Source organism: Mauremys reevesii, linkage group 11, assembly GCF_016161935.1.
Source record: "Mauremys reevesii isolate NIE-2019 linkage group 11, ASM1616193v1, whole genome shotgun sequence".
Classification (NCBI taxonomy): Eukaryota; Metazoa; Chordata; order Testudines; family Geoemydidae; genus Mauremys; species Mauremys reevesii.
In genome coordinates this window covers 56,951,755-56,973,800 of record NC_052633.1, presented here as the reverse complement: position 1 = coordinate 56,973,800, position 22,046 = coordinate 56,951,755, and the positions used below count along the sequence as shown (strand labels likewise).

The 22,046-nt window shown below is 37.9% G+C and overlaps 1 protein-coding gene across 1 annotated transcript in view; it reads right to left on the bottom strand.

Moving 5' to 3' along the window:
* Positions 1 to 22,046, bottom strand: part of LRP1B (LDL receptor related protein 1B) — a 1,239,928-nt gene that overhangs the window by 235,427 nt on the left and 982,455 nt on the right. The window contains exons 49-54 of the mRNA XM_039494476.1: positions 21,747 to 21,896; positions 16,530 to 16,652; positions 13,882 to 14,001; positions 11,636 to 11,764; positions 10,394 to 10,516; positions 840 to 980 (exon numbers count right to left, since the gene is read on the bottom strand). Coding sequence (XP_039350410.1) covers positions 840 to 980; positions 10,394 to 10,516; positions 11,636 to 11,764; positions 13,882 to 14,001; positions 16,530 to 16,652; positions 21,747 to 21,896 — 786 coding nt within the window. The remainder of the gene's footprint in view (positions 1 to 839; positions 981 to 10,393; positions 10,517 to 11,635; positions 11,765 to 13,881; positions 14,002 to 16,529; positions 16,653 to 21,746; positions 21,897 to 22,046) is intronic.

Sequence of the window (22,046 nt, the reverse complement as noted above, 5' to 3'; positions counted from 1 at the left end):
TTTTATCGTCTGCAAATTTTACTTCCTTACTGTTCACCCCCTTTCCAGATCATTTGTGAATATGTTGAACAGCACAGGTCCCAATACAGATTTGTGTGGGACCCTTATATTTACCTCTTTCCATTGTGAAAACTGACCATTTATTCCTACCCTTTGCTTCCTATCTTTTAACCAGTTACTGATCCATGAGAGGCCTTCTTTCTTATCCCATGAGTCCTTACTTTGCTTAAGAGCCTTTGGTGAGGAACCTTGTCAAAGGCTTTCTGAAAGTTCATGTACATTATATCGACTGTACCACCCTTGTCGACATGTTTGTTGACCCCCTCACAGAATTCTAATAGATTGGTGAGGCATGATTTCCCTTTACAAAAGCCATGCTGACTCTTCCTCAAGATATTATGTCTGATAAACTTAACTATAGTAAAGGATAAAATTATCAGCCTGTACTGAAGTTAAGCATACCTGCCTGTAATTGCCAGGATCACCACTAGAGTTCTTTTAAAAAATGTGGTTACATTAGATATCCTTCAGTCACCTAATACAGATGTATTGTCTAGTCTATACTAGCTGGAAACACATATGTAAACAAACTACAAGCTACCCTAAACCATCTGGTGTGGCTACCTTTATTTTATCACTTGAGACCAATCAACTACAGAATTCTTGGCTGTGCAGGACTGACAAATTACAACTGCATCCTCCTCACAGGATGAATGAAGCATTAAAGAGACAGGACTGTACCATACAGTTATTAGGATTATAGTCTTTCTATCTACAATTCTAAATTAAGGTTGTTTGGAAAATACATATATGTGATTTAAAAATAAATAAATATGAACCTGAACTTTTGCATTTTATGTTTATAGGAGCTTCATCAGAATGATCTGGGCAGTCAAAGTCCCCATCACATTGCCACTGAGAATTTGAGAGACACCTTCCATCAGCACAACTGAATTCTCCAGAATTACAGTGACGATACCCTAGAAACAGAGTAATCAAAGCTTTACTGCTTCATACTTCGCATATGCATATATTTTCACATAATTTCATAACAGAGTCTATACAAGTAAACACATGTATCTCTCTCTATCTCTATATCTATAGAGAGAGATACAGAAAGATAAATATGCATATACATGTGCATCTCAAAAGACAGACTCCTTAAAAAGCCAAAATCTTCAAGGCAGCTCTGGAAGCTGCATGAGATTGTTTTCTGAGATGCTCAAATAGATTCTGCCAGAAAAATAAAAAAGGACAACAGAAGGGAGTTTCTGCCAGAGTTTAATAAGAAAAATCTACAAATGGCAAAAACTCAAAAGTGAAAAAAAAATTTCTTCCCTCACAATTTTAAAACATAAAAGTCAGGGGTTTTTAGGTGGAAAAATCACCATTTTGCTGCAAGAAACCAAATCAAATGGATGAAATTCATGTTCTTTTCCCAAGTAGCAGAATTTTTCCGTTTTTGTACAAAGCATGTTTCATTGGAGAAAAGAAAATAACATTTTATGTTCAGAGTGCATGCATACTTATGAAAATATTAAGCTATGCATGGGAGTAAAAATAAAGTCAAAACTGACCCGCAGCTGTTTTTCCTGCCTTTTTGAATGTTCACATTCCAACAAATTTTTCCAGTAAAAAATAAAATTTTTAAAGCTCTAAAAATATGACTTGCTCTTTCTGACCAGCAAATCCAAGTGATGGTTGTTTTTGAAGCTTTGTTTCATCTGCACAAATCTTACATGAGCATTAGCAGAAGGAGAAATATAATACCAGCTAACTTTCCTTTAGTTATTCTATGTGATTTGGGTATAGCTCTTCCCTGCCAGCAGATGGAATCAGAGTACTTGACCTTCTGAAATAAGACATCCCTCTGTATCCAAGAGCTTTATTCTCTCAGTATCCTCCGTTGACACTTTGAATGGCGTTAATGTACTACTGGAACCATAAAACATAATTATCGCGTATCTAACTTGTAATAATCACTAGAGAAGCCAGAATAACTCAACAGGGAAACTTCATAAAGCTGTAACTTTTTTTAAAAATGGACTGTCCTTAATTCTATCTTTAAAAAAATGAAACCTCCCTTCATGTATTAATTACTCATGTCGGGCCAGGCCTCAGCTACACCTGAGACACCTTTGTGTCAATGGCTGTCTCAGCGAAAGCTTCTACTACCCATCTGTAGTGTCTGGCAAAGACATGCAGTTAAAACCAGGTCAATCTGGATCTGACACACAGGATGCTCTTTCTATGGTGCTCCTATAATCTGGTTGAACAGGCTTTGAAGAAATGTGGAACTGAAATTGGATCTTCTTTCATATTTCTAAACAAGCTTCCCCAATCAGTTACTCTAGTTAAACTGAAATAGTTAACGCACATGCTCCTTTTCTTTTTTGGAGGATCTCATGGAGAACAAAGCATTTCTCTGCATACTCTCTTGGAGACATCTCATCACAACAGAGAGTCTGAAATTTCCATATTCTTATGGACAAATAAATAATCACTAAGAATAAGCCTTGAAAGAATAATTTAGGATTATAAAATGGAACAGAATTCATATTGAAACAATTATCAAAGACTAATAGAATAGTAAAAATATTAAGAGAATTTAAACCCAAATTCAGATGTAAAAGAGGACTATATCATCTGAGCATTGGCCTAATTTTGTTAATTTCCTTGAAGACTTCCACCTTATCTGAATATCACCTAACTAGAAATGATAGACTAACTATAAATGCAGCAAATTGTTCAAATTGCAGCTTCAGTGAAATATAGACTCTTATCTAAACAACTCAGGAAACAATCAGGATGTCTACTATCTTGGCATTGAGGTACACCAAGAAGAAAAGTTTTTTTCCTTCTGATTCTAAAGTGGGTGAAGTGCCTTGACTGCAACATTACCTTTTCTGAATAAGTTTCATCTTTTAATGCCAACAGGCAGGATATAAGCAATAAATTGAGATGGGTTTTCATGGTAAACTGGGTTCTAGATCAATAATTTCTTTGTTGCTGGGTACCTTAGTTGGCTTGGCAGGCAGAGACTGACCTGCTCTGGCTATACTGTCGGCCATGTCTAGTTGAGACTGCTACAATACATCATAGAAATAATAGAAATGTAGGCATGCAATGCACCTTGCTAGTCATCTAGTCTAGTTCCTTGCAGGGAAGCAGGACTACATATTATCTAGATCATCCTTGACAGATATTTGTCTAACCTGTTCTTATAAACCTCCAAATGCTGGAGATTCCACAATCTCACTAGATAATTTGTTCCAGTTCTTAACTAGGAAGTTTTCCCCAATGTCTAACCTAAATCTCCTTTGCTGCAATTTAAGCCCATTCTTGTTCTGTCGTCAGTGGTTAGGAGAACAATTTAAATAACCTTTTACATACTTAAAGGCTGTTATCCTGTTGCCCATCAGTCTTCTCTTCTCCAGTCTAAACCTTTAATCATTTTTGTTGCTCTCCTCTGGACTTTCTCCAATTTGTCCATATCTTTCCCAAGGTGTGATGCCCAGAACTGGACACAGCTGAGACCTAATCAGCGTGGAGCAGAGCCAAAGAATTACTTCTTGTGTCTTGCTTACAACACTCCTGTTAATACATCCCATTTGGCGTGGTGTGAGCACTTGTTGCCAGTGAGTCCCAACGTGTGTTATGAGGCTGTGCCTGTCAGCACTGACCCTTATTATACAGTATGAGCTCCTAAATACAGTCTCATTGTTCCCAGCATGGCAATTTGATGTGCCCTAGTGTGTAGTACTGCAGCAATATAGATGGGAGCTCTAGGGAAAAATGGTAACTTGCCACAGTTCCTACACTTGAAAACATGCAAACTTGGAATCGTCTTAAAAACAGTGTCCATTCTGGCCATTTACTCTCCCTTTGCTTGAATAAGATTGTAAAGGCACAAAAGGAAGAGTAGCCATAATTATCCTTCATTTCCTTCAACCGAGAAACTCCTCTCTGACAAATTCCAGAGAAGAAGGAAAGGTGGTCTCAGAGTGTGGACCCATATCAACAATAATTCAGGAAGAACTACAGTTACTACAGTAAGTAATCTTTTTTTCTCATTTTGAGAATTGCTCATTTGGATATCTACTCTTTGGAGATTAAAAAGGAGAAGTAACCCTCCAGGAGCTGGGTCTGAGGAGGAGTAGTTTAAAGTGACTTAAATTTTTTTCTCCTGAATTGGTAATCAGATTAGAGGGCAACCCGAGGGAGCAATGCTACATAACATTGTATACAGAGTTCAAGGTAGCAGCTTTGCATATATCAGTGATGGACTCTGTGCAAAGGCATGCTGTGGAAGCTGCATTAGGGCTAAGTAAGAGTGTTTGGATATCTGTTGGTGGATGTCAAGTAATTAACAATCATGGTTATTTAGCTGAGTTGGACTGACACATGTGTCATTAAAAGTCTGGGGAACCTGCATTTAGGCTTGATCCTATATAGATAATAATTTAAGACCTCTAGACATCTACAATATGGATCCTGACCTTCCCTGTTGGGAGTAATTAGGAAAATTGCAGGCTGGTTAATGAACTAATTCAGATGGAAATCATAGACCATTCTAGACAAGATGTACTAGACATTTTATCCCTATGGAAGACAGTTAGGGCTGCAGATTTGTCACAGCATTTTTTAAAATAAGTAATTACAGAGCAGTCACGGTAAATTTAGTAAAAGTCACGGGTTTAGGGGGAAATGGTGTGTAAAGCCACAGTATATATCATATTGAGACACTTTTTGTGTGACCAAATTTGAGTGAGTAGCATTTGCTGCCTGGTGCACAGGGTTGCAATGCCATTCAGGTTTGGCCCAGACTTTCGTCATCACTGAGGATTGGTCAGGCCAAACCTGAGAGGCACTGTGACTCCTTACACCCAGGTTGCAACACTAGAGTGGAGAACCAGGAGCAATCCTTCAGGACAGGTGACATTGCTGCGGAGTGAGGGTGGGATGGATTCACTCTCCAGCCATCCACCCTAAGTTGTCCCTCCTTATTGGGCCATTACTATGGTTGCATTGCTGGGCAGAGGGCACTGCTGCAGGTGGTCAGTGTCCTTTCCCTCAAATTTGAAGTCACAGAAGTCATAGTACACCTCTACCTCGATATAACGCTGTCCTCGGGAGCCAAAAAAATCTTACCGCATTATAGGTGAAACTGCGTTATATTCAACTTGGTTTGATCCACTGGAGTGTGCAGCCCCGCCCCCCCGGAGCACTGCTTTACCACGTTAGATCCAAATTCATGTTATATTGGGTCGAGTTATATCGGGGTAGAGGTGTATCATGACAAACTTGCAGCCCTAAACATGGTATAAGGAGATTCAGCCCTCAGGTTGGTGAACATCTGGGTTGATGTTATTGCTTTTAGGAGCGCCATTTTAACTGAGAAATGCAAAGAGCGCAGTCTGGCAAAGGCTTATAAGACACTGTAGCTTCCTGTGGACAAAATTCAAATGCCATAGTGGTCGCATTTCAAAACAATGGAAGGAACATGTGAAACTAGCCTTTCAGAAATGTGGTTACTGTCTGGTGAGCGAAAAAAAGGTCAACTCATATGTCTGAGGGTGGAAAACTGAGATAGCCAAGTGGATCCTGACAGACTGAAACAATTTTTTTTATTGTTGCAGTTGCATCCAAATAAAATAGGGCTCAAGGGATGTTTCAGATCTTCCCCCTTTTGATCTTCCCAGATGGAAAAAGTTTTCCACCTCATTAAGTATGTTTCTCTGGTCAAAAGCATCAGATTTTCCAACTGGATATTTTAAACTACAGTAAACCACTGTAGATCTAATGCTTCCAGAAATCAAGAACCCAAGCTGTCAGATAGAAAATTCAGAATTAGTATAAATATCTTGTCCTGAACTTGTGTCAAGAGATTTGGCAGTTTCAGAAGACTTAAAGGCCCAAAGTCATTTCCAGGAGGAGAACTAAAACTATTGCTCCCAGGCCAGAGCTATTATCAATATCTAAACTCCATCCTGTCTGACTTTCATAATACTCTTCTGGATCAATAGAACTGGGGGGAGGAAATAGAAAATAGAGGATTTCCTGACCCAAAATCCAAAAGTAAATCATCTGTGAGTGATGCTGCACTGCCTCTAGACTATCCCGAGACATCTGGCATTCTTCTCTCTCTCTCTGGTGACAAAGACCTAGGGCTTTACCCCCTTTTGGGACAAATAATGAAGGATTGAGTCCACAATTTAGTACTTGTATTGCTTAAGGAGTTTGGCAAGACATTGTTTTTCCTTGGCAGAGGAACCATTGGCCATTGGAATGAACTGATGGTGGATGCTGCAAACACAGTGTAACTTCATGATGAAAATTAACTGTTTTGTGTTAAACTACCTGGGCTAAAGTTTTAAATTGTCCAAAGTAGGTAACAGATAATAAAAGGTCATTTTAACCTATGCATATATTGTGCAAAAATGTCATTAGCTTCAGGTATTTTGAGGTTTAGGATACTCTGTGTTTCATTACCATAGTGTTTGCCTGCATCTAAGCTGGCATCCTCCATTTGTTTAGAAACTTTGCCTCTACTAGCTATGGACTGCTCATAAAAAAATCGGTTCAGACCTATGTCAATGGAGTAGACTGCACCAGTGTGCAAATTCTCTTTTAGATGCCAGGCAGCATTGTTCACCAGTGGCTCTCCATGTCCCATAAACTAGGGATGCTCTTGGAAAGCACCCTACATACAGTGCCAAATCACTGAAAGGTATGACATTCCTGAAGTATAAGACTCCCAAGATACAGTGACAAGTTGTTCTGGACCTGGACTCTGCTGGCATGGTGCCTTCTCAGTGCAATAGTGCTGAGCGTATCTACAACACTAGCACCATTCCTTGCCATGTGAAGGCCCTCCTGACTTTTAATGACAATTAATGTTGAGCCTATTTGGTATATTGATTCCCCTGATCACTGGCACTGCACCTGTGGTGCTAAGCCTCTCCAGTGAATCTGCACAACTTATTGTCAAAACCCAGTCTGTCCGGCACACTGGGGCTAGTAACTATCATTGCCATGGTTGTGGCACCCACACATACTGGTGCATGAGCACCCATATTTTTGAGGTATTGGCACCTAGATTTTCTTCTCCACTAGATTTATAGGGCAGAGTGCATCATGAGATTCTAAAGTGGCCATTGCCATTATTTCAAAACATCTGTAGGCACAGTTTTAAAACACGTGTTCACTGGTAATCTTGAATATATTTTTGTCCATCTTACTTAGCTACTCAGAGCATCCAATGCAAAATAAACTTAGAGTATCAGCAGCTCTTTGAACCTCAAAGTGGTGATAATAAGTAATTCTAAAGTGTTGCACAGAATGACTTCTCAAGTCATCCCTTAATACAGCCTTGAAGTGCCATGGAACATCTTCAAGGTGCCAAAGCTTCATAAAATATATCAGGACTGGTTTACGATGCCAATCTGGATGGCAGATAGAATTGGAATAAAAATATATATATATATAAATTCATGTAAAGTGCACAGAAAGCTTTTGAAGTTCTCCTGGATTGAAATAATGCCTTCAAGCAAGATGCTCCTTCAGAAATAAGAAAAGAAGTGAAATGCTGAAAAGATTGACATTTTGGGAGCACAGACGCCAAATGGTTGAATAACGGAGTAAACACACAACAAAATCTTTATTATGAACTGGCTGGAAACCAGAACAATAGATAGAGTATATCTGCCATCTGTCTAAAGAACATTTAGACTGGGCACTGGCTTCTGGGAGCTATTCTCTGATTGTGCTCAGGCAGGATCTAGAATTTTCAAGCACATGGGAGTGCATATAGTCGGAGCATACTCAACTGATTGAATACCAAGGATGACTTACAGGTACCTCAGAGAGCTAAAAAACTTGAGACCCCCATGAGACCCTTGAGAGTAGGAATCCTACGATGATGATATCTTTAAAGAAATACATATTTACTAAATATATAAACAACAGTACTCTAATCACTTTGCTGCGTTTAGTGGAATTCCTGAAATGTCAGCTACAGCCAGATTCCAGATCCCTTTGCACTACATCCCCCCTTTGGAACTGGGGGAAAGAAACTGCCCCTATACCGTTACCTGTTTCTATCATAAACATGTTGGCACTTGACAAATAATTTAAAAGCTTGAAGACAGGTCCATTGTAAGATTTGATGGGAATCCTCATTGTTGCCCCTGCATCCGACGAAGTGGATATTCACCTACAAAAGCTCATGCTCCAATACGTCTGTTAGTCTATAAGGTGCCATAGGACTCTTTCCTGTCTTTATTGTTATCTTCTCCTATTGTTCTCATCTTACCATGTAAGTCATTTGAAGCAGCCAGTCCATATGGGTCTGTACTGTAAAACACCATGCACATCTCTGATGCTATATAAGCAATAGAATAAATAAATATTAACAAATAATAGGCCTCAAGAAGAAGTTGAACCTCGTTCTGAAGTTTGTGAATCATCTCTTCAGATTGTGAAGGTTGCCCCCAAGCAAACCTTGGTCAGTGTGACATTCCACCTTTCTTAATTTATGCCCCAACTGCTCTAGGATTGGAAGAACATCAAGATTATTTATTTGAACATGGATTCTGAGTTCCTCTAAGCAGAGAGAGTAGTCTTCTTTTGTATCAACTGTGACACCTTGCCCTATAAGGCTGATATGCAGAGTAAAGGAATTTGAAAATTTCCAGCTCAAATGCTGTTCTTCTATAGTTTGCAGGGCATGGATAAAGAACAATTATGTGTCTAGGAAGAGAGGACCACGTGATACCTGTGATGTTGGGAATAGGTTCTACAAAGGAAGGGAAATGCCCCCTGTGATGGTACAAATACTTCCCGCAAAAGCTTGTGGCATATGAACACTGCTGACAGTAAAGAAAGTCCACACAGTGTTCCCTCCGAGATGTCATGGGACCCACCACAGAAGAGGAGGAGCTGGCGTCAAGGGATAATAAAGCAGGCACACTGGTTGTCATTCTGTTATGGCTGCTGCCTCTGAGGTATTGAGGTGCTTGAGCTGACTGTGGCAGGAGCAGGGCTGATTTGGTTGCCCCATTCCTCCCCGTTTCACCAAGGGAGCAGCTCTCGTGCTGCCTCTTACAATGAATGGTACGGTGCATTTGGGAGTGGGCAACTTTTCTCCTATGCCCATTTAGTCTTGGTGATGTGGATGAAACCTTCCCATTCCTAGGACAAATTAACCAGCTTGGTAGTTGTTTCACTTGCAGGATACAAAAACACCAGAGGATTCTGAGAGGGCAAGGCCCTTAGGTACAGATTCAAATGCTCTATTTCCATCTAATGGCAGGGAGAAAGTACTTCCAAATGACTGGACTGCACTGGAGGAACAAAGAGAAAAATAAGTGTTTATCTGGAACACTATTTCCACATTACCTCCCCACAATGCTTAATCGTATAACAGATTTAACACTACAACATAAGGAAATTATGATAAGCATACATGGCTTCTGCTAACATAAAAAAAATCACATATGCTTCACTCTTAAAATCCCTTGATGTTCATATATATTTCAGTTACCCATGTACAAGCCATAGATGATAGGAACTTTAGCAATGCCTAATATAGATAGCAACCTCATGTTTTAGAAACCTCATTATTTTAGAAGCCATACATGGATCATCTCTAATTGTGAATGTATGTGCGCACACGTGCATCCATGCTCACATTCACATAAAGCGAGAAAGCATGCACACACAAGGCATTTTAGCTTTTGTCTACATACTGGTCCAGATTATCAATAGATTGGGTTTGGACATTTTGTGCACACATATCTACTTGTTTTTTGCATGCACATTACTAAGCACTCACAAATTCCTGAGTTCTGCATACATATGTGGTGGATGCACATATACGTGTACCCAACATACTGAAAATTAAGCCTAAGACTATTGCAGATAAACACACTGGCATAGTTTTGAACAGGGGCTGTATGACAGATTTTCTCCTGTACCAAGAACTTCTTGATGCAGAATGGTGAGGTCAGCCAGTGAGATACGGTATGTATATACTGCTTACTATGGCACAATCTGGCAGTATGAACATATATAGATTACTGATAATGTATTTACTTTATATATTAACTCTATTATTAACTCTTATTTTTTAAAAAGAATCAGCTATACATTTATATAGCTTTAGCCCCAAATAAGTATGTACAAAATTGTGCTCAGCAGGAACATCATTAGATTACAAACAAATATTACAACAAATTTAGAAAATGAACAATTATCTCATTCAACAGTAAATTAGAATATTAAATCTTCTAAAAATTCTGGTCTTCATTCCCTATAGGTTTTTAAAAATGTCTGTCCTATTATTCAGACTGAGATTTTTCTCATTGTTAACTGCTTTTTAAATTATACTTGCCACATTCCAATGACTCATCAGATCCATCTCCACAGTCATCATCGTGATCACATACAAACTGTTTGGGAATGCAGACTTTATTACGGCATGTGAAAGAGTTCTCATCACAAGTGTTATTAGGAGCTGAGGAAAAAACAGCACATAAGAAAAAATAAGGAACACACAGAACAACAAGACCTACAGATACTTTACTTATTAGAAAAACAAGTGAAGTAAATTAACTGGATTCACAACAAATAATCACGCACTTTGTCAGGCATACACCAAGTAGCATACGATACCAGAAGGTGCTACTTGCCCCCAAAATAAGGAATACAAAAGTTGATTAAAAGATTCTAATGTAATTTAAAAAATAATCAAAACAAGAAAAAACACCAACGGAGCGGGGGCACTTGGTAACACCCAGCACTGCCTCATTTGGGGAACGATGTTCTGCAAAGAACTCCTCCTGGTTACACTACTTCTGAATGACAGCTCTGTAAATGTCTCTGTAACTCTCTGGAGAATAACCCACCTCAGACCTCATGCAATAATGGATACATAGTCAACTAAGAGAAAATTATCTGAACATTTTCAAACTTATAAACTAGTTTAGTTAAGCAAATACAGATAAAATACAAACCCACCTAAATTACTGACCAAACCCCAGACGTCCTTAATCGGATTATAACCCATATACCTACATAAAAGAAAGTGGATACCAAGAACAAAAGATGGGGAAGCAGCACATTATAAAGTACCAGAAGTAGAGATGAGAATAATTAACATGACTAAATTATAGATACAATTGTCTCTTACTCCTCTATGAAAACAGCTAATTTTTGTGATTTCAAAAATATACTTTTTTCTTGCTAAAAGCATGTAAAATGCATAATCAATAATAAAGCTTCCACTTTTGTCTAATGTGAAAAAAAGGAACAAATACTTGAAACATATACAATGCGCTACATATAGTGGACTAGATCCTCAGTTAGTGTCAATCAATATATCTTCACTGAAGTCAATGGAGCTATGCTGATTTAATTAAGCTGGGGACCTGGCCCCCAGTCTATGACTGACGAATCTCTACTCACTGATGGTTTACAGTATTTCATATGTTGCACCATGCAGCCAAATACTCCATCTGGTAATGGGTAGAAGGCCCACAGCAGGAAATAAAAGACACAAACAGGTACCATGAAAAGAGAAAAAAAGTCAAAATATAGTTTTAAATGTATAAGTTTAAGCACAAAAATCCCATACCACAGCCTGCTGTAGAGAGTTCATCACTTCCATTAGGACAGTCCCTTTCACCATCACAAAGCCAGTGTTGAGGGACACAGGCATGGGAACCTAGGCAACTGAATGTGTCTGCAGCACAGGTTACCGATCCTGAAAAAAATTATACCGATTAGTGTTGCTAAATCCCAATTATTTAATTTTTGTGAGGTTTATAAATAATAGTTATAAGAGAGAGGTTTTTTTCTTTTCCTTTAAAAGAAAGCTGAAAATAACAGATTTTCCTCTGTACAGTACTCTACAAATTCAGATTAGGATTGTATTCTAAATTAAAGGTTTGAATATCTACCCTTCCTTCTATATACTTGCACACTATTCACGCTCTCATTCACCTCTTTCATAAATGAAAGAGGCAAGCTATCTTACTATACTTCATGTAATGTATTTAGTAGAACAATTTTAGAAAGCATAGACAGATGTTTTAGGCAACTACTATGTATTTAGATTTATTGGATAAGGATCCTGATCCTGAGAGGTGCTAACAACCCTCAGCTCTGCTCATCACTGTCAACTTCCATGGCAGTTCAGGATCAGGCCCCAAATGCATGCTCAGGCCCCAAATCAGGGCCCAAATGCCCAGTATTGAACAGTGAATGCAAGGTAAGAAGAATCCCAACAGTTTCAATTAATGTACTTCTTTTTCCTGGAAAGTTCTTTATCTTTAGCACTTTATAAAACTTTTACCAGCACAAAGAAAATAATTTTTCATTGCTTAAGGTTGGCTTTTTCATCTTTGTTTTAAAACAGACTTTCCTCTAGAACAGATTTTTATTTATCCTTTGGTACTTAAAGAATTTTTTAAGGGATTGCTTTTATGTAATCCATCATTATTATGTCTCTTCTCAGGTATAGCAAATTGGCATATATTAAGAAGAGAAAGTAGATTTCCATTCACGCCTTTGAACGTTTACTACAAAAGTTAAATGAATTCAAGGAATTTATTTTATGATTCATTTTCATTATTTTAACCAAGATGAAAACAACTTACATTGCTTTTATTGGACTGGAATTTCAAACACTTCTGAAGTTAAATTATGTTATGTTAGAGATAGATAAACTTCAAATGTTTCGGAGAACTCGGAAACCCAAATGCTTTCTGACAGCCCTGTTCCACCTCGAAAGTATTTGTCTCCTGCTCCTAAGATGAAATAGTGCCTTGTCTCCCACTCCACAATATTTTAGCTTTAAGTAATCTTCAGAGATGCCAGCTAATTCTGTGATAGAGCTTTTATCCATAAAGGGATCTATGACCAATGCTAAGTCATAGATAAGGAAGAGATGTAACACTTGAACAACTTAAAAAGGGAGTGGTGGCCTTTATTGATTTGTTTGGTCCTCCTTTTTTTCCCACTTTTCCTATTTTTTACTTTAAGTTGTGTATTTAGTGGGCATGCAGCCTATTGAGCCTCAGGCCATGAAGTCTCTTAGGTTTTGACAATGTACCATAGCAGATATGTCTGAAGTACGTGCCTTCTCACTTGACACTGCCTCCGCTAAACCTGTTGCGGTGGGGATGGGGGTGGAGGAAAGGGGGCGGCGAGGCAGGGGAGAGAAAGAGAGAGGGAAATCTTGCTTATTAAACAGATATCACACCAGATCCCTCTCTTTATAGTAATTGTGATGGTAGCAGATGCAATTGAGTCCCATACACGAGGGATTCTCTACTTAATTGCACTCTAGAATACAAGGGACATATCTGATTCCCCAAAACAGGTAAGATATGAAGAGCTATGGATTTTCAGAAAGATACTAAGATTCAGAAAGATGCTGTGGTTTGACTAAATATGGAAAAGCCAGTAGTTAGTGAAATTAAAAGAGAACAGCAGCAGGAAACAGCACAGAGACTTTTCATAGCCATTAGGCACTGATCACCAAAATATAAAGGGGGCCTGTTTACGGTGGTTGGCTCAGATTTGGAGAACAGGCAAAGGTTTGGTTCTTATTTTGCCCAAACTGGCTCACCATATCTACTTTATAAAGACAGACCCACAAACTACACACTCCACTCACAAAAATGTATCTGCCTAGCGCAGAAAAAATCATCTGTGCTCTAGAAATAAAGACAATTAATAGCTTATGGTTAAAGAGCATGACCCTAAAGGTGCTGTGCATTCTCCACTCCCATTAATTTCCGTGCGATTGCTCCGCATGTCTCAGGATCAGTCCCCAAAATATGATGTGATAAAATAAGTACAAATTATAGTACTCACCACAAATAGCATCACTCTCATCTAAGCCATCTCCACAGTCATCTTCACCATCACAAGTCCACTGCTTAGAGATACATTTGTGTGCTGAGCAAGCAAATTGATTCCATGAACAAGAAGAATCTAGGGAAGACATCAGCCACTATGCTTGTTATGTTCACAGTAACAGTGAGTTTCCTGCATGCAGTAGCATAATGTAAAAGCTGTTTCTTGATTTTTAGAGCTGTAACTATAGATGTAACTATTCTATAATTATGTCCCTTTGGAAAAAGAACTCCGGATTTGTGTTGGTTTCCAACTGATTTATGTTCATTAATACTTATAAAAGGACTCACAAAACTTTTAAATTAGAAGAATTTAAAAATATGTTATGATAGGCTGAAGGTAAGAACTTTTAAAATAAGAGACTAGTTCATGCATTTCACATACGTTTTTGCTATAGCAAACCACTTTGCAATTATGGTAATAAGTGCAAAGACAAGTAGTCCAATTCTTCAATCATTTCCATCATCTTTGTATTGCACTATTTAATTACATCTTGAGGAGACTTCCGTGTTCTTTTTCCCATCTGGAAAATTGATCTATATTTGCATTCTGTTGTTCTGTTTACTTTTTTGCATACATTGGGAAATAACAATGCTCTGCTTCAATTCAAAATCAATCTGCAGTAGCATATAAAATAAATTCTAGTTTCATATTAAGAATTTCATTTAGAAAACTTCAAGCCTCCTTTTTTCCATCCTTCCCACAAGAATAAATGTATTATGGTTTAACTGATAGAAAAATAATGTCAAGATGAATAATAGAAAAAAGTCATTTATTACCGTCTGAATTATATTAAACATTGTCCACACTGTTTCATAATGGATAAGAGCTGTAAACTGGAAAAAGGTAGCCAAGACCAAAAAAAAAAAGGCAAATGGGATTCATAATATTTTTAAAGAAATGAAAAACAGAAAGCCTAAAATGCTTGCTGACAGGCTAAGCCTGGTAAATGGTGCTTAGGTCCGACTCTTCTGCCTTTCATGGGGTAGAGTTTAACTCCTGAACACATGATGAGTGGAAGAAAAAACCCACACTATTCACACAGATTTCAGGTTTCAGTCTGGAGGGAAAGGCAGCTAGAAAACAAATGACTGTGCCACTGAGCTAGAATTTAGTTCTGTAATGATGAGACTAGATTGGTGAAGCTGCAGAACATGCGGGGAAAAGACCAATTCTCATTATGATCATAAATCAAATTTTCCTGGGACTGCAATAAAGCAATACTATAGAATCATGGAAATTAGAGACAGAAATTACTTAGGCCTGGTCTACATGCAAAATTTGTACCAGTATAACTTTTTTGGTTAGGGGTATGATTTTTTTTTCTTTTTAAAAATAAGTTATTCTGACACAGGCTCTAGAATGAACACAGTCGTATCAGTATAAAGGTGCCTAAATAATTGACTAGCTTAGTCCCCTCTCCATCCCAGAATAAGCTTTACTGGCATAAACACCTTTATAATGTTATAACTGTGTCCAAAATAGGAGATTATACCAATTAGAGTAACTTGTTATAGCTGAAGCATTACAACTGAATAGGTAATTTTCTCTATCCCTGTTTCTACTACAGGATTTTCATTTTCAATTTGAATTTCACAGAATCACAGAATATCCAAAAGGAAGTTGTTGCATACAGAAAATAAGCAATATTTTGCTCTGAAAATGGAAAAGAAATATTAAGTTCAATGTATGTAAATCCAAGTACTTATTTCACAAACCTCTATAGCCAACCTGTCTTGAGAGCTATATATTTCACACACCAAGATAGGCTAGGAAAACATTAACTGTCCATGAAGTGAGCCAGGTAGAGGGTTTGCCCTAGCTCAGAGGAGCTGCTAAGAATGCAGGAATAGAAGTAGTAAAAGCCTTCTCCTTCCACCTTGATTTGGGCAGAAAATTGCACCATTTATCTAGCTACGACTGTTTATTTCCCCTTTTCATTACCATGGCAGCAGCAAGCAAGTTTGTGTTTAGCTTTTACCACTATCTTTAGGTCAAGCTGAGGGGAGTCTGGATAAGTGTCAAGGTGCCCTTTTGTTTTTCTTGTTGTTTTGCTAGTGTGTGATGCACTAGTTTTGGGTCACCCTTGGATGCCATGTACAAAATCTTAATGTACTTTAAGGAAGAACAGTAGAAACAGACAAAAATTAAACTAAAGAGAGACAATACAAAGTTATCTTGTGATAATATGTCATGAAGATATGTGTCTTTGTAATCTAACATTTAAATACAATGCTCAGCATCAGTCTTGCTGAGAGCTTGGCTACATTATAAAGATGCAGTCTACATATTCATATTTCATGGTGACATTTACTTATAGGGGAATTTAATACTTCACAGAAAACCTTATTTTTTAATAGTTTCCCAGCACTATCTATAGAATAAAGCCTACTGATTTGCTGTAGAAAATTCTAAAGTATTTAATTAATTATATTTGTCTCTACCTTTTTGTCTGGATTTCAAAGAGTTCATCAATAAAAAAATCATTGAAGTAAAATGTTGGATAAAGAATGAGTACTTTTATATAAAAATATGAATTATAAACCCTTCTTTTGCACACGTGTATCAATGGTTTTAGTAGCAAGAACAAGATAAAATCCTCTTACCACAATGCAGTTCATCAACTCCATCCTCACAATCTTTTTGTCCATCACACAGCCATGTGTTCAGAATACATCTTCCACTAGGACATCCAAAATAATTTTCTGCACATGTGGGCTTGTTTCGAACTGTGATAAAATAAAGAATGTAATGTAAAATGGTATCTACTAGTATGATTAGGAAGCTAATACAATTCTACTGAATTTCTCAAAACTAATGGAAAATATTACTTCCCTTCCCGCCCCTCCATTACCCCAAAGAGTGGTCTCTTTTTCAATTAATTTTTTATTTTTTTAAGTTTATTTTTGTGAAAATATAGTTGTCTGAAAGGAGACAGATTGCTAGCTCAGGAAACTGAACTATTCCATAGAGAGAACAAGTAGTATTAGCACATATTTCCCCACACTTCCCCAGCAATGTACCTCAACTTGACGGACAAGGATCTAGGGATATGAGGGTAGTTCAATCTACGGGTCAGATGCTGAGCTGATGTAAATCAGCATAAGTCTATTGATGTCAATGGTGACATGCTCAACGGAAGTATGTTGATTTATACAATCTGGCCCTCCATTTCCATTCTCATCTATCTGCTGAGATCAATGAGATTGCCAAATTATGGTAGCATTATCTGTGAAATTCACTGGGATCTGAACTGACACCATCAAATAATTTCACATAGGCCACTAACCCAGCTTTCAGATGGTTACTTTTGAAATCAACGTGAGGTTTTCCATTAACTCATCAGTGGAGCCAGATTTTTACCCGTGGTCACTGTTGACCTTGGTTGGATCTGGTTTGTTTGTTTCTTTATTTTTGGGTGGGGGTGGGATATATACATTCATATTTTACATCAGTAAAGTGGGATATTGTACAGAAGGAAAGATGGAAGTTTGCATATTTAATGAGTGAATTCCTGATACAGATGCAAATACAAATGTATTGACAGACACAGTCAATTCCAAAATCTTAAGCAAGATTTCTCCCACTGAAAACAAAAGTGAATTACACTCAATTTCAGATTAACCACAGAGTTTCAAGATCATTCGGTTTCAATGCTACCTTGGTTTTCTACTTCCTTCTTTATAAACTCCTGTTTTCACATGCCAGGATGTTTGTTTGTATCTTCTGTATCTACAAAAAATGGTGAAATCCTGACCCTACTGAAGTCATTGAGATTTCTGATATAGTCTTCAAGGGGTCCAGAATTTCACCCAGTGAGTCCAATCCTTAAAATGTTTATTACCAAACTAAAGGACTCAATTCAGTAAAGCATCCCTATTCAGAATAGCACTTAAGCACATACTTAAAGTGTTAGTAAATATTTACAACATGGAACTCATTATTAAGCCTGTGCTTAAAATTAATTGCAGTTGTGAATGGAGATGGATATAAGCACGAGCTAAAGTGTTGGGCCACAGTGTTTACTTCTCTGAATAGTTCCATTAATAAACATTATGTTTGGCAGTAAATTTTTGTGGGATTGGGTCTTATGTTTGTAAAGAAGGAACATAAACTATTTAACCATAAAAACAAACAAACCAACCAGAACACACAAACAGAAACCCTAGTGATCTCAGCACAACATTAATTAAAAAGGAGAGAGAAAAAATGTTAGCTAGACTATGAAGAAAGCCATCTGTAAACTTTTCCAACTGTATAAAAGGGATAAAAGGAGACAAAAATATCAGCAAAACAAAAGCTTCTTTCAGAATTATCTATCTAGATATTTATACTCTACTAATCACTGTAGCATCTGCATGACAAATAGAATTCAACTTTGTACAGCACTTTTAAACGAAGGTAACCCAAATGACTTCCTAATTAGTAGTAAGAAATGGTAATACTAGGATCATGAGGAAAATGAGACAATTACCATAAGTTCAGAAGAAATTCTCACATTAGCATTGCCCTCTTACACATGAGGTTTGCCCATCACTACTACTACTACCACCAATTAAAAAAGAAAGGTAACTTCATAATTATCTAAAGTTCATCCACATTTGGACATATTGGATTTTTTTAAATAGTCTGTTAAGTTTTAATAAATCCAAGATGGGGCCCCATCATCACTTCTTTTCTTAAATAAGAACATATTTAGATTACAACCCCTTCCCTTGGTATTGAGGTAGAACTGTTTCTATTGCTCTGAGATATAAGAGGACTTCTTGGTCTAATAATTCCTCATGAGATGGGTCCCTGAAGAGGAACAAAGCGGAAGAAATTGGGAGTAGGCTCAGTACACAACTGGATATACTATCTCATCAAAATCATGGTAGCATCCACTGGTCTTAAGTATGGTCTTCCATACATACATGGAAGAAAAGAAAAAAAAACATTACTCAATTTAAAAAAGGGATGATGCTTCTAGACTCTAGGGAGTGGGTTCACATCTCTTATCTGTCCTGCCAAAATTAGTGTTTTGAACCAGGAGTGAACTGTAATGTATTGGCAGTTGATGAAGATGGTTTTTGCTTATGAAAGTTTTGCCTCTTTCTGAAAGGTTAGGATAATGTCTGGTGGCAAGAGCATGTAGGAGGAAAAGGTCTCTGCCATGTATGAACTGGTTATCTCATATGTTTCCTTTTAGGGGCTATAGGGTATGAAGTGTGGCCTAAGAAACCTTCAGTGTCTGAAGGGCTTTATCTGTCTTTGAGCTAAAAAAGTCCAGCCCTTTAAAAGTCAAGTCCTCCACCATGAACTGAATCTTCAATAGGAAGCCAGAACTCTGAACCCATAAGGATCTTCCCATCACCACTGCCATAACCATTCATCATGATGCAGTGTTTGCCACATCTAGGGCAGCTTGTAGGCTGGTCCTGGCCAGTAGCTGGCCTTCAGTTACCAGAGAGGAAGATTCTTCGCTCCACACAGGAGGGAGTTTGTCTATGAATCTCAAGAACTTCTTATAATTTAAAAAATACTATTTGGCCAGCAGAGTTTGATAAATCACAATTCTATATTGCAAACTAGCTGACGAGTATGATTTTTTACCAAGTAAATCTCATCTTTTAGGCTCATTTTACTTTGGTGTACTCATATTTGGTTGTCTTTACATTTTATTAATAGCTGTTACCACAAAGGAAATGATACCAGATATGAGTAAAATAATAATCCCCCCTGCAAGGAGCACAGGACCTTTTTCTTCTTCCCTTTTTTTTTTTGCCTGCCTTCCAGCACATATGAGCTGTTGTGACCAGAGTCTGCCAAAGAACCCTTGCAGGGTCCATAACAGCCTTGTTGATTGGAAGGCTATTTTATCTGCAGTAGAAGATTGAAAGGTGTCAAACAGTTTATGAACAGGTTCCTGAATCTCCTCAAGGGTAAGTTGCAAAGAGTCTGATACCCTCTTGATATGGTCCTGAAAGTCTTTAAAGGCATCAAGCTGTGGCCTACTAGAAGGGATCACAGCCTCATCTGGTGATGATGAGGATTTCTGGTGAGGGCCAAGAAGTCAGCAGAGTGAGATGGGGAAACCTGAGTAGATGGTTACTCAAGAGAAGCACTGTAAGTCTGTTGGTGCAGCTGAAGAAACTGATATTGAAGGCCCATGAACTAGTGTGGACATAAGAATACAGGTGCTCAGGACCATGGGTAAAGATGCAGCCAGGACTACAGGAATCAAACTAGTGGAAAATAATGGGGATTCTGATTCTTGTACACTGGAAGATTCCCTGGTGCTCTTTATGCTATTATCACAGTACTGTGCAGCAGAGCAAACAGCAGTTTGTGGGTGGAGAATGATGGCATTGACAGTACCAGAGTCATCAGTACTGGTGATACTGGAGCACAAGATTGGAGCCCAATGGTACTGAGTAAGTAATTCAGGAAGTTGACAGTACCAAGCTCCATGATGTGGAGGGAACTTGAGATGATGCATTACATGTTGGGACTTTTGTGTGCTGCTTCATCACTGCAGATTCAGTACCAAATGGAGTTGAGCTTCAGTAGTAGCCTTATGGGGCCACAAGGACTCTCTTGAGGTAGAATGGTGTGGGGAAGCTCTTCTTTTCTTAGAGGAGACCTTAGCTGGGGATCTGCCTCTCAGTTTCTCCTTGCTATGTACCTTCTTTGCCTGAGATCATGTAGACCCCATCCTGCCTGGAGTACTTTAGATACCGACAGGTCATGTACAGGGGGGTCAAAGACCCCTGGTCTGAAGCCAGTCTCATCAACCCGTCCATTAAAAATATTTGGAGGTGAGCCTGCCTGGATTTTCAAGTCCTTTGTGTAAAGGACTTATATAACTTACATTTACTAGGGATGTGCAACTCCCCCATACAAAATAAATATTTCTTATGCCTGTCATTAACGGCCAAAGTATCCTGACATTAGTGACAATATTCATAACCAGGGGACTGAGAACTAGCCATCTTAGTACCTGGAAGAAAATAATAAGGATTTTCCTGGTAAAAAGGAAACCTACCCTGAAAATACTACACATATGGTGCCAAGTAGCAAACTAACTACAACTGGGGATTAAGATAATATCTACAAGGAATGAAAAGAGAGAACTAGTTGTACATTCAAATGGACAGAGAGCAGCTCCATCTCAAAGCCAGAGGCAGTGAGAAGAACTAAGTCGTGACTGGCCTGCTCCAGCCCTTTATGCCCTAGGTGAAGAGCATGAGGATACTCAAGGCATGTGCTTGGCCCCAACAGATAATGCTGGCCAAAAGTCTCCAGTCTCTGACATGTGCACCAAAAGGAGAATATGTATACAGAAAAGCAATCAAAGGAGAATAAGATTAATATAGTCACCAAAACAATAAATAGGTAACTCTTAAAGTGGAACAACTCTCCTCAAAGCTTTGTACTAACTTCAATCAAACACCCAAGAAAGCAAGGGGGAAAAAATCAAGCAACACACACAATTAGCTATTAAAAGTTACTCATAGGCTTTGGGAAATTTTGCTGAAGCTTAACACTTTAGACATTTTGATGATTAAAGTTCCAATTAAATAAAAATAATTAATGATGGACATACAATGGGGGAAAAAAAACAGCCAAAGACAATGCGGTTTTCTTCAGAGAAACTTCAGCATTAATTAGTGATAATTTGCATATCCCCTTAACACAGATAATATGGGTGCAGGAGGCAACTTCCTCTGAATATCTTTATTTGTACATTAAACACATAGTACTGAATGGATACATATTTTTCATAGTTTCTCTATATCTCTAGTACAAATATAAATTACTATTATTTTTCTTTTCACAATTACCTGGGCATTTTAATTCATCTGTATAATCTCCACAGTCGTTAGATCCATCACATATCCATTCTGGTAGTATACAAAGTGAAGTAGAATTACAACTAATAAACCCTGTAGATTTTACTCCAAGCTTATAGAAATTAGTGCAGTCTGTGTTATCTGGAAAGAGAAAATAAAATACTACACAATCAAATCTATATATTTATAGATTGATCAATCAATCAATGTCTTGATACGCTTTGCAACATGTGTTCCCAGACTTGGCTATATTTTTTATAGGGTATTCAGCTTTCTTGAACATATTAGTAT